Source organism: Mauremys mutica, chromosome 18 (assembly GCF_020497125.1).
Source record: "Mauremys mutica isolate MM-2020 ecotype Southern chromosome 18, ASM2049712v1, whole genome shotgun sequence".
Taxonomy (NCBI): domain Eukaryota; kingdom Metazoa; phylum Chordata; order Testudines; family Geoemydidae; genus Mauremys; species Mauremys mutica.
Window position 1 is genome coordinate 16,314,971 of NC_059089.1, and position 13,625 is coordinate 16,328,595.

General features: G+C 55.6%; 1 protein-coding gene across 1 annotated transcript; it reads right to left on the minus strand.

Annotated features, from left to right (window-relative positions):
- Positions 1-136: 136 nt before the first annotated feature.
- On the minus strand, positions 137-10,563 carry CFAP157 (cilia and flagella associated protein 157). The gene is made up of 9 exons (XM_044992479.1): positions 10,384-10,563; positions 8,436-8,707; positions 7,009-7,162; positions 6,119-6,386; positions 5,659-5,789; positions 3,447-3,597; positions 1,474-1,661; positions 586-751; positions 137-276 (listed from the first exon to the last, which is right to left on the minus strand). Exons 1-9 carry the CDS (start codon positions 10,533-10,535, stop codon positions 169-171), a joined length of 1,590 nt encoding a protein of 529 aa, XP_044848414.1. The 5' UTR covers positions 10,536-10,563; the 3' UTR covers positions 137-168.
- Between the last annotated feature and the right edge of the window lie 3,062 nt (positions 10,564-13,625).

Below are 13,625 nucleotides of genomic sequence, written 5' to 3' on the forward strand. Positions count from 1 at the left end.
ACAGGTTTTATAGGGCGGTTTTGCATAGACTGTACAATAAACCCAGGTGCCCGGTCTGCACATGCTTTGCCATCTACATTCAGTCCCTCTCCTCTGCGCAGGTGCTGGCGGCAGGGGAGGGAGCAATCGGCTGGCAGAAAGACGTGCTCCCTCCCTCCCAGCGTTTCCCTATTTGGTCAGCAGGCCCTGCAAGGAGCATCTGGCCGCTATCTCTGGCAGGGGCAGAATCGGCTGCTGCTTCACCCGTTTCTCCTCCGACCAGGAAGTCGTCAGTGGCTGTTGGGAAATTGGCAGTGATTCAAACACTGTCACGCCGGTCGGTCACTCCATCCCTCTCTGGGGGCGGGGCAGGGCAGGCCAATGCCTCTGGCACTTGGATAAGCTTCCCCTGACCCCGTGGGTCCATGGAGGGAACCATTAGGAGCAGGGATAAGGGTGGGAGTCAGTCTTGGCGCTCGCCTCAGTCCTCAGCCTCTCTGCTGAGCCTACCCAGCCCTCCCTGGGCGACTCGCTTTCTAACCTCCCAGGATTCCCCTGCCCTGCAGCCAGCCGTTCCCATGCCCTGCTGGCTCGAGCCCCCGTCACCTGCGTGGCCCTGGTGTAGGTGCGGACGGTCCCGATGCGGGTGGTCTTGGACAGCAGACCCGTCTTGCTCATGCTGTGGAAGAGCTGTGCCCCCTGCCCCCGCTGCACTAGCAAGTGGTGCGAGATGACGGGAGAGGTCTTGAGGCTCGGGGGTGAGTGCAGCTGGCTGGAGCGGAGGAGAGAGGGGATGGGTTAGACCACGTGACATGGGGGGGATGCGACAGCCCAGGATTTGCCCTGTTGCACTGAAGGCAGAGATTGGAACGGCACTGGCAGGAAGATACTGCAGGCCCTGGGAAGGTAGGAAGTGGAGTAAGGGTAGGGTGCCTCCTAGGGCGAGCCTCCCCAGCTCAGACTTAGCCAGGACAGGCACTGGAGGCAACTGCACAGCAGTCTCCAGAGAGGATCAGCTAGATGGGGGGGAGGGGGGCTGCAAGCAGACACTCAGAGAACTGCACGCTCAAGGGATCAGCAAGGAGAGCGAGATGGAGCCAGCGCAGGTCGGTGCAGCTAGGAGGTCGCAGCCGTCAGATTGCTGGTGGGTGGCCTGTGGGGAATGAGCTAACGGTGACCTCTGAGGGTCTCATCTGCCATGCTTCCCCTGGAGGGCTCTAGGAGAAGTCGGGGGAGATGGGAGTCATGACATCACAGGAGCAGGGGTTTATGACATCGCAGAGTTAGAAGGCGGAAACGCAACCACGTGTCACACAGGGCTCTAGAGAGAATAGAATAGAGGCCAAAAAGGTACAGCCCCATTTCTCTCCCCTTTGCCTCTGGGGGTCTGGCCTGGCCTGGCCTGCAGCTGGGACCTGCCTCTCTTGGGTGCAAAGAGATGCTTGGGTAGGGGCTGTATGGGGAGTGGGGCTATTCCCTGTATTTCCTACTTGCCTCTCTGCTGTGGACTCCAGTCCATGCTCCCGGTTGGCCGTTTTCTGGGGCCCAAACACCAGCTCCTGAGGCGCAGGCCCAGCCGTGGTCGCCCGCATCAGCAGCCCCAGCAGGCTCCGCAGCATCTCCTGGTGGCGCAGCTGGAACGTCACGTCAAAGTCGCCATCCTCCTCGTCAGACGGCCTCTCCTGTGGGGCGACGAGTCGGGGGAGGTGAACCGAGGGGAGGGGAAATGGCACTGCAGCTCCTGCTCCCCCCCATGACTTCAAAGCACAGGGGTTGGACCCCACTGTAAGCAAAGGAAGCCCCACAGCTCAGTCTCCACTACCATCGCCCTGGCTCCTGCATTCGGAGCGCACCCAGAACCCGGCAGCTCCAGTAGGAGCCCCCCAACAAAGGATCAGACCCACGGCCATTCAGAACAGCGGGCAGGGAGCTGGAGCCGGTGGGGGTTGGGCTGGTTGTAGGTTGAAGCCAGACTTTAGTGGGGTTCCCTGGAACAGTAGCACACCAACTCCACCTCCCCCCGGCCGGAGGCCTCCCATCCCCCAGCACAGGACAAGTCGTTGGATCCTCACTCAGATGCAGCCAGGGGTTCAGTAAGAGACTCAGCCCTTGGCATATTTGGGGGGGATTTCTAGTCCCCACATGCAATAAACACCATGTACATGTTGGGTTAGGGCATCTGCCCCAGCAGCCTGCAGCATGGACCCATCCTCCCCCATGTTGACCCTCCAACAACTGGATGCTACAGTCTAGCACCCTGTAGGGGAGAAGGGAAATTACAAAGAGTCCGGCCAATGTAGCCCTGACACATTCTGGTTTGGTGCAAAATAAAGAGCCAGAAACAGCTGCCACAGAAGATTCAGTGCCAAGGTCCAGGGTGGGTGTTTGTACAGAGCAAGATGCTGGTGGCTCAGATCTGAAAGAGTCCAGGGCTCTGGGTGTGGTGAGGGCAGACCCCTCACAAGGCACAGCACACGTGCCATGACATCTCACCACAATGTTTGCTTGGAGGCACAACACCAAGGTGAGGCCATTATGCTCTCCCAGACTACCACAGCAGCCCCAGGAATGGATGCAAAATCAATTCCGGCCAAGTCAACACAGCCCCATGACGTGAAACCCCAGATAGTTCAGGACTCTGGAACTGTCCCATGAGCCAGCCTCTCACAATGGGGACAGAGCCAAGGACAAGGGCAGCAGATGGTCCAGTGGTTAGGGGGGAGGCCTGGGTTCAATTCCTAGCTCCACCGCAGACTTCCTGTGTGAGCTTGGGCATGTCGCTTCGTCTCTCTGTGCCTCAGGTCCCCATCTGTACGAGGGGGATGGTAGCACTGCTCTGCCACACTGGAGTGTTGTGGGGGTGGAATATTACCCAGGTCCTACTAATGGGGGCCATATAAGTACCCAAGATAAACAGATACGGCTCAAGAGCTCTCAGTCTAACTCTCCTGAGCAGGATTTTGGGCAAGCTCCTTTATCCTACAAGAGCACCTGAGTTTCCCAACAGTTTGCTGCCCCACCGCCTGTACCGGTGTTACCCTGTTCTTATGGAACTGCTTTGCTTTCTACGGACTCTCCTTGGAAAGAGCTCTGAGCACCTCTAAACACTAACAGACCAAGCCTCACAGCTGCCCATGGGGTAGGTCAGTATAATCATCTCCATTTTACACATGGGGAAACAGACACGGAGCAGCGACGTGCCTTGTAGAGCTTGGAATAGAACCCAGGAGTCCTGGTTCCCAGGCTCCTGCAGACAATATTGCTCCCTTTCTAGTTCTCAAGTCTTTCCTAACCTTTGACCTCTGTGATCCTGGAGGTCTTATGTCCATTCGTGCGTCTGTTCTAGCTTTTGGGAGCAAGCCAAGGAAATGTTGCCATCTCAGAAGCATGCTGGGCTCTGGCCAGTTTAATGCCAAGCAGCCACCAGAACACGTCCACCCCAATCCCCGAGACTGCGTGACTCTCACCTGCAGCAGGTCCTTAAGGGCTTGGACAGCCTGGTTCAGGATCCTCTCTGCATTCTTCCTGAGCTTCTGCTCTTCCTCTAGGAGCTTGGCCTGACTCTGCCCTGCGACCATCTTCCTCCTCACCTCCTCCTTCAGCTCCTTCAGCTCTTGTCTGCAGGGAGGGAGCCAGACATGAACAGCCAGGGGTGAGGTAGCAAACAGCCTCTTCACCAGGGGGTGCTTGGAGTGCAGGCGTTCTAGGGGAAGGGCTCATCACCTCCAGCAGGCCCCAGGGAGCTGTGTGCACACTCGCATGCACGTGTCTAAACCAGGTTTCCCGGAGAGGTCTGTCTGTCTGTTCCTCCAAGTCAGGTCCCCAGGCACGTATGTGTCTGTTTGTCTGATTGGCCAAGTCAGGTCCCCAGGGAGATGTGTGTCTATCTGTCCATCCAAGTCAGGTCCCCAGGGAGATGTGTGCACGTGTCTGTCCGTCTAGCCATTGAAGCCAAGATCCCAGGGAGACGTATGTATATGTGTCTGTCCGCCTGTCAGTCTGTCCAAGTCAGCCCACCAGGGAGGTATGTGAGCACGGGTGGGTGTGTCTAAATCTGGTCTCCATGGAGATGAGTGTCTAAGTCAGGTCCCTAGAGAGGCTGGGGTGGGCTAAGCCCCCTCTGCACATCTGTGGAAGCGAGGTCTCCTAGAGAGTTTACTTTCCAAGAGTTACACTCCCTGGGAAATGCCTGGGAACACTAGCCTCCCCTTCCCCATGGTAACTCCCACCCCGTGTGGGGTTCCTGAACGTCCTGTACGTACAGCTCCCAGCCAGCAGGGCCCCAGCTGGCTGCTCAGAGCGGCCCTTGTTGCGGGGGGATGCGCCCAGAGACCAGGCACTGACAGAGCACTGGTCAATGTTTTCATGGCTCCGGCCGGGTCAGGCCTTTTGGGGACCTCTGTGCAGGACCAGGCGCAGCAGCTGTTCTGGATGGGTGGTGGGGGGACCGGACAGAGCCTTGCTGAGTCTGTCAGAAGGTTGAGCAGGTTTAGGTGACACAGATACATTCAGGGGAAGCATAATCCCAATAATACTTCGCCCTTCCCTAGTCTCTCCCATCCAAAGGGCTCCAAGTGCTGTACAGACACTGCTTAGCTAAATGCCACAAGGGCCCTGTGAAGCAGGTGAATGGATACAGGGACCACTTCCCTCAGCACTTAAATGCAGCCACCTCTAGGGTGGAAAGTGGCAACTATTTAAAAACACACCACAACACTGCATGGCAGTTTAGGTCAGGAAGTGAAGAAGAATCCCCGGTCAAACTGCAGTTCCAGAGGGCATTGAGCCAGGACACTTCGGTTAACACAACTCTTCCAAGTTCCCACTCTGGGGGGTTAACGGGCACAAGGGGTCAGGACTAGACCTGGTCAAAACATTTCCCACAGCACAGTTCTCCATCAAAAAAAGCACTGTCGTCAAAATCAAAATGTGTCGATTTCAACAACATTTTCAATGGGAAAAAGTCCAAATGAATCCCATTGACTTTCCTGTTGCATTTTGAAAAGGCAAAACGTTTCCTTTTGGCTTCCTCGTTTTGATTAATTTCATGTAGACATCCTAAAACATTAAATATCTACTCAATTCTGTACTGTGTTAAATGCCTAATATTAAAACACTAATATTTTAACATAATATTATTGTTTACATTCAGTGAATCAAAATGAGAAAGTCAAAACTGAAATGTTTGACCTTACTGAGACAAAATGATTCAGCATTATCAGAATGAAATATGTTCGCAGCCCCAAGTAGACACCGATTAGAATTTTTGTTTTGTTACAAATTTCAAATTTTTTATTCAGAACAAAACCTGTTTTCGAAATGTGGGAATTTCCCGTGGAACTGAGCTTCCAGTCCCCTGCCCGCTGGAGTCAGGCTCTGCACTGTGCGTCTCATGGAAGAGCTAGCAGTACAGCACCACGCTGAGCTTGCCGTTCCAGAGGCAGAGCACCATTTTCTGAAGCACAGACCCCAGTTCCTGTAATACCTGGGTTTTCCTTGAAGGGCTCCCATCCAACCTGGCCTGGCCACACTTAGCCTGGGAAATGTGATGGGATCACAGTGCAAGGACTCTGCTTTGCCTCTATGTGGCCTTGCCACAAGACCCGGCTGCAGCACGGGAATGAGATCTGCCGCTGGGCCCCCGAAGGCTTGCTGTGACCTCCACTCCGCTCCACGTACCTTAGTGCCTGGTTCTCCTTCTGCAGCATCTCATGGGCCTCCTTCAGCTGCTGCATGGCTTCCTTCTGCTGCTTGTACTCATCCACCAGCACCTGCTGCTCCTTGCACTTATTGGTGAGCATCCAAATCATCTGAAATGAGCAGCAGGAACACAGCTTCGGGATCAGGAGACAAGAGGGACGTCTCAGGCCCCAGGCTCCCTATCCCCCCTCACTGCTGCACACACAGGCTGCGAGTTGCCCATGCCCACTGTCAGGTCCCTACTCCCAAGGGAATGAGCCACTTGCACTTACATGGGGGGCTGAGCAAACTCTAGGGCAATGGCGCTGCCAGGGAATGGGGAGACCTGGCCCCTGAAAGCCACCACATGGTCCCTAGGTGCAGACAAGCTGGAGCAGTGACAGGACCAGAGCCTGGCTTCAGCACCCCGCATCCCTCTGTGCGTTGGTTGAGCTCTGACCTTCTGGTTGCTGAGGCTGTTCTTGGCCATCTGCTTCTCATTGTGCTCCAACATCTCCAGCTGCTTCTGCATCTCGGCCTGGGCCTCCTTCAGCATGTCGTTCTCCTGGATGAGGTCATAGCTGCGGTCGGACATCTTGGCCAGCTGGACGTTGATGGCGACGTTCTCACGGATGGTGCGCTTGGTGGTCTCGGCCATCTGGCTGTTGGAGACCTTGCGGAACTCAGCTGCCACCACGTTAACACGCTGCATCATCTCCTTCTTCAGCCTGCAGGGGTGGGGCGTGCGCGTACGCACACAGGACACACAGAGAAGGACGTCACTCCATCGCAGCTGCTAACGCCTTAGCCCCAGCAACTCAGACCCCAGTCTGAAGGATTAGCTCCAGCCCGAGGGAAGGAGTGCTCCTAGCACTCCATCCACTGAGAGAGCTTTCACACCATCCCACTCCCCCCCAGGCCCGCTGAAGGTGCTCTCCTGCCTGTCTATGGGGGAAGCTCTCCCAGCACCTCCCTAGATGGAAACTCGCCCTGCACAGCACCCATCCACCACTCAGCTGCAGAAGGTAGCTCTCTTGGCATCCCACTCACCCAAGGGAGAGAACCCTCCCTGAATCCCAGCAGTCTGCCCTTCTTGAGTACCATCATTCAAGGGTCTCAAACCACTTCCCAGTCATCAAGGCTCACTCTCCCCCCCGAATATCATCCCCATCTTACAAATGGGAAACAGGTGAAATGACCTGCCCAAGGTCCCACAGCAAGTCAGTGGCAAAGCCAGGAACAGAAACCATGGCTCCCAAGCCCCACACTTGGCACTAACCGCGAGACCCCACTCCCACCTTCAGACTCCAGTGGGGAATTACACACAGTCAGTCTCCGTCTGGCACTGACCTGTCTTTGTCCAGCACAGCTTTCCTCTCCAGGTTATAGATATATTCCTTGTGATCTTCCTCTTGTTTCTTCAGCTGCTCCTCTAGGGCTGCAAACTTGCCCATGAGCTCATCCTTCTGGATCCTGAACTCCTCCAGCGCAGCCAGCTTCCCGCCTGCCAACAGCGATCACTTAGCACCCCAGAAGGACCACTGGGGGCTTCCACGTTTAGCCACGGGGCGTGGGGGGGAGCAAAGTGCTTCAAAAAGCCAGCAAACCCCATTGTGAGATTCTTCCCAACTGCTCTTCACACCACACTCCTGTTCTGCGTTTCTTAACCATCCTGATCGCAAACTCTATGAGGCCAGGACTGTTTCTTTAGTACTTTTGTACAGCACCTAGCACAATGGTACTGCTGTAATATCAATAATATTGGGCCAGCATATGGGGAAAGCTTGCCTTGAGGCTGTACCTGCTATGGGGACCAGCAATAGACAGGAGCCTCCAGCACTGGAAAGCAGCCTTCCACAACCCACATTGTGGTGGAAAGAGAGGAAGGCTCAAATGTGTATACACAGGGTTACCAGATAGCAACTGTGAAAAAACGGGACAGGGGGTGGGGGGTAATAGGTGCCTATATAAGAAAAAGTCCCAAAAAATGGGACTGTCCCTTTAAAAACAGGACATCTGGTCACCCTATGTATATACCACTTCTGTCTCCACACCCCCATGTATCCTCCACCACACACAGCTGGAATTAGGGCTGGTCAAAAATGTTCCAGTGAAACTCTTCTATGGAAAATCAGGGATTTGGCTACATAGACTCATAGACTTTAAGGTCAGAAGGGACCATTATGATCATCTAGTCTGACCTCCTGCACAACGCAGGCCACAGAATCCCACCCATCCACTTCTATAACAAACCCCTAACCTATGTCTGAGTTATCCAAGTCCCCAAATTGCGGTTTGAAGACCTCAAGCTGCAGAGAATCCTCCAGAAAGTGACCCGTGCCCCATGCTGCAGAGGAAGGCGAAAACCCTCCAGGGCCTCTTTCATCAGAAAACTAAAAAAACCTTCTGCCAAAGGCCCAACTTTTTTTTTTGTTTTCAGCAGCTTTGGGCCAAAAAAATAAATAAATCATTTTTCAAACCCTTTTTTATTATTACTAAAAGTTGAAGTGTTCTGCTGAAAATGAAAACGAAAAAATCATTTTAATCAAAAAAAAAAATGTCTGAGGGTGGGGGTACAAATTCCCACCCACTCCAGCCAGAATATTTCCACTGACTATCCTCCCAACAGCCCGTGGCCACAGCCTCAGGCTGGAACTGTTCAACCTTCAGAACTCCAGGCTCTGTCCCCGCACGGCTGCACCAGCAGCCCCCTGCCACAGGAAGGACCATGGGGCAAAGGGGAAGGGAAGGGGCCAATCCGAGCCAGGGCACATTACTTAGCAGCATGTTCTCCGAAGTGAGCTGGTCCTTGGTCTCCTGAAACTCGTGTCGAACCTGGGCCAGCTGGGCCTCGAAGGCGTCCTTCTCGGATTCTTTGGCCTGCTGCAGGCTGACCAGCTGGTCATTGAGGTCAGCGATCTCATCAACCCGCTGGTTCAAGGTCTTCTTGAGAAAGGCCACGATCTCCTTGTTGTCATTGGCCATCTGATCGTACTCCACCCTGAAGAGGGTCTCGTTCACCTGCAGCTCGTCCCATTTCCGCTGGTACCTGCCAGGGGGAAGCAGAGCCGAACAGGCAGTCAGACAGCAGTCTCCAGGATGGGCTGACTACCTGCCCCTCACCTATGTATAGGTTGGTCCAGTCTCTCTCATTGCCTGGGTGCAGGCACGGGGCATGCACAGGAGCACAGCTCGCAGCCTGACTGCAGTGGGACTGGAGGGGGGATTATTCATGGCTAGGAACCTACCAAATTCACAATCCATTTCAGTCTTTAAATCTGAAATTTCCCAGTGTTGTAATTGTAGGGGTCCTGACCCAACAAGGAGGGGGCAGTTGCAGTACTGCTACCCTTACTTCTGTGCTGCTGCTGGCAGGGCGCTGCCTTCAGAGATGGGTTCCTGGCCAACAGCCGCCACTCTCTGGCCACCCAGCTCTGAAGGCAGCGCAGAAGGAAGGGTGACAATACCGCAACCCCCCCATAACCTTGTGACCCCCCTGCAACTTCCTTTTGGGTCAGGACCCCCAGTTTGAGGAACACTGGTCTCCCCCATGAAATCTGTATAGTGTGGGTAAAAGCACACAAAAGACCAGATTTCACCGGGGCGGGGACACACCAGATTTTACGGTCCGTGACGCATTTTTCGTCGTCATGAATTTGGTAGGGCCCTACTCATGGCCCATTCCCCTACACTCCCATCCAGCAGCTGGGGACCCCCCCAGCCCTGTCCCAGGATGGGAAGGAGACGAGAGGTGGACACCAGAATGGAAGGGGACAGATCCCTCTGCCCAGCCCTGCCATTCTAATTCCAACACAGGTGGCCAAAGTGAGTCCTGCTTCAAGGTGCCTTGATTTCTATGGGAGCTGCACCTGCTTACACAAGGACTGACTATGGCCCTGGGATCAATGCAAAGTGTCTGGGAACAGAAGAAAGAGAAGCTGCACCTTTGACCCAGGGCTTCACCTGCACTGTAACTGGCTACGGCAGCATCAGCGGTAAAGGATGATCATGAGCCTGGATAGCGATCATCATAACACCTACATTTCTGAAACACCTGGCCCCAGAGCACTTAGCAAGCTGTATTTACAAGAATTGTTTCACCCCGCACTGAAACGCAGCCGTCTCTGGGGAGGGACACGGGCAGCTCTGTATACAGGCACCCTACACCCCGCACTGAAATGCAGCTGTCTCTGGGGGGGACACAGGCAGCTCTGTATACAGGCACCCTTCACCTCTCACTGAAATGCGGCTGTCTCTGGGGAGGGACACGGGCAGCTCTGTATACAGGCACCCTTCACCCCGCACTGAAATGCAGCTGTCTCTGGGGGGGACACAGGTAGTTCTGTATACAGGCACCCTTCACCTCTCACTGAAATGCGGCCGTCTCTGGGGAGGGACACGGGCAGCTGTTTAACACCCCCAGAGCTGGGGTCTGTGGGGCTGCTGGCCGGGTCTCCCCACGGTGTAGGCGGTGAGGAACAGATGCCCCCGCCAGGAAGGGCCCAAAGAGTCACTCGAGGAGGCTCCGATGGGCACGTGCCGGGGGCCGCACAGCTGGGCAGCGCGGGCAGAGCCTGGGGGTCCCGCGGGCAGCGGGATTTAGCCCCTTCGGTGGGCACAGCCCCCCGGGACGGGGATCCCGCAGCCGCCCCCAGGCCTGGCTCCTCCCTGGCACCCGGGCGGGCGCCCCACGTTAGCCCAGCCCCGGGGGGGGGGACCCCGCACCGGGCCAGGCGCTTCTCCAGGTCCCGGATCTGCAGCAGGTAGAACTCGCGGCTGTGCTCGGCCAGGGGCTGCTCCGCCTTCCCGTCCGCCGCCTCCTTGGCCGCGTCTTCCTTCTTGCCGCCGCCGCCGGCGCCCTTCTTCCTGGGGGCCATGGCCGCGGCGGGAGCCTCGCGGGACCCCGCGTCGCCGGGGCAGCGCGCCGTACATAGCAACGGGGCGCGGGGCTTAAAGGGCCAGGCGCCCGCAAGGGGCAGCCTCTGCCCCCCCCCCCCCGCGGGACCCGCAGGGCCGCCCGCCTGGGGATCCCTGGGCTGCGCCCTCCGCCCAGCGGGGTCCCCTGGGCTGGGCCACCCCCAAACTGGGGGTCCCTGGGCTGCCCCCAAAAACTGGAGTCCCCTGGGCTGGGCCACCCCCAAAAACTGGAGTCCCCTGGGCTGCCCCCAAAAACTGGAGTCCCCTAGGCTGGGCCACCCCCAACCTGGGGGTCCCTGGGCTGCCTCCCAAAAAACTGGAGTCCCCTAGGCTGGGCCACCCCCAAACTGGGGGTCCCTGGGCTGTCCCCCAAAACTGGAGTCCCCTGGGCTGCCTCCCAAAAAACTGGAGTCCTCTGGGCTGGGCCACCCCCAAACTGGGGGTCCCTGGGCTGTCCCCCAAAACTGGAGTCCCCTGGGCTGCCTCCCAAAAAACTGGAGTCCTCTGGGCTGGGCCACCCCCAAACTGGGGGTCCCTGGGCTCCCGCTCCCCAAAACTGGAGTGCCTGGGCTGGGCCACCCCCCCCCCAAACTGGAGTCTCCTGGGCTGGGTGCCCAGGCTTTGCTGCCCTCCATCTCTGCCCCCCCAAGGGTGTTTCCTGTACTGTACCCCCTCCCTCCAGGCAAGAGGGGTTGTGTAGGATGCCCCAAGGTTTGCTGCAGAGGGCAGGGCCAATGGCACCCTCTGACCTTCCTGAAAAACTAATGAGCTCTTAAAGTTCCACCCGTGGGTTCCTCCCTGGATCCCCCAGTCCCTGACACTCCCCCACTCCAACACCCTCCCCCCCTGGTAAAACCCCTTTACATGGGAATGAACATGCAAAAGCTCCCCTGCCCCCACAAATGTTACCCTGTGTGCTAGATCAGACTAGTGCAAAGCTGCAGTGAAGACATTGTCCCCTGCTCAGCTTGGTTTAAAGCAGCAGCTGGGACTTTGGTTCTACACACAAAGGAAAATACAGCTGCTGTGGATGTAAAAAGGTGGGACAGAGGAAGGATGGTGCAGTGGTTAAGGCTCTAGTCACGGTCTTAGATGATGTGGGTTTAAATCCCTGCTCTGCCACACGTTCCCCATGTGACCATGAGCAAGTCACTTAGTGTCTCTTGCCCTCAGTTCCCTCCCTGTAACTGGGGAATAATACTCCTGCCATACCTCACAGGGGCCACATGAAGATAAATACATTAAAAGGACTGGGAGGTGCTCAGATGCTCCAGTGTCATATAAATAACTAAGATAGGGGCTGCTTAGGGAAGTCACACAGGCATGGATGCCTTGGGAGACAGCCAAGGATTTGTTCCCTATACAAAATCTAGCATGATTTGGCCACTAAACCATGGAACTGGGCAGCAGGACACCAAGTCTGCCAGTGGCTCAGGGGCACCTGGGCTATGCCTTGATCTTCCCAGCTGTGAGATGGGTACAGTGATACTAATTCACCTTCGTAAAGGACTTAGACACCTACAATTAAATGCATCTGAGGTGATACAAGCAGAGTGACAGTTCTAGGCATGGTGCATTTGGTCCCTAGCTTCCTCTACCATTGTGCCCTTACTGAAGGCCACATGAAGACCAGTTAGGTTGCACCCTGTGATTGCGCCAGGCCCTGGCCCAGTCCAAAGCGAGTAAGAGCAAATATTTTTGCATCACTGAACAAGAAACTTTAGGGGGGATTTGCTGTAACCCAAAGACCTGGCATTAAATTCTTCTCTGGTTTTCTGGGCAGGTGCTAATCAAATGTGGCAGGGTCAGTGGGTGGTAGATTAAAGTGATTAGAGGAATTCTAGTGCCAAGTATATAATGGGAGGGGATGGGGGAGGAATATCACTTCAAAGATCTTACTGGGAAGGAAGGACAGATTTGACAGACACCCCATTGGGGCAGAGAGTGCATTTTCTATTCCACTGAACTGCTTTGCCAGTCTACCAAGAAGGCAGGTTCTAGGCTTCTGTAAACGGAGGTAAGTCAGGGCTCATTTCCAATGTCTAGAAGCAGATCTCTCCCAGTTACTGAGGGAGCGATTGGTTTCTGTACAGGAATGCCCAGGCCACAGGGTCACTTAGAACAGCTCTTCTGCAGCCAAGAGTCTTACCCTCTGCATCTTGCACCCAGTATCATTCACATCCTGTGCAAAGCAGCTGAAGTGGGTATTCACCCACGAAAGCTCATGCTGCAAAACGTCTGTTAGTCTATAAGGTGCCACAGGATTCTTTGCTGCTTTTACAGAACCAGACTAACACGGCGACCCCTCTGATACTTGACAGCTGTGAAATGTCACCCGGTGAGCAGGAGAGTTTTACACCCACTCTGCTCCCATTTCAGTGACTACAGGGGGGAAGGTGGGGCTGAACCAGGCCCCATCTCTGTAACAACCACAGGGCAGGCCAGCATGGTCTCCGCCTCCTGACAGTGATGCAGGGAGAAGGACATTCCACCCAAGTCTTCACAAGCCAGCATGCACTCTGGCATTTCAGAGCAGCCCAATAGATGCGAGAATCCCTCCCTGTGCAGCTAAGACTAAGATTCAACTATCCAGAAGGCACAGAACCGGAACAAGTTCTAAGATACACATCACTGGAGCAGGCGGAGCTCCCTCCTCCCAGGGCATCTTCAAAGCCCTTGACAGAAATTAAACTAATTAACCCTCCCAGTGCTGGAGGAGGGAAGGCTCACCTCCCTCATTCAACAGCTGAGGACAGTGAGGCACAGAGACAGGTGACGTGATCTGCCCACGGTCACCTGGCCAGTGGCAGAGCTAGGCCGTGCCTGCCTTTCAGTCGCCTGTTTGAGACGCGAAGCCAGGCTTCATGTTCTAGCAATAATCAGTGATGGAAGCTCCAACACACACAGTAAATTCACAGAGGGGAAGGCAGGCAGTACCCTCCCTCCAGACACAGAGAGCCAACACCCAGGCTGCTCTTCCACGCAAATCTTGAGCTTGAGTGTTGTGTTGGTGCTACAGGTCTCTCACACCGTGACATCCCAGACGTATC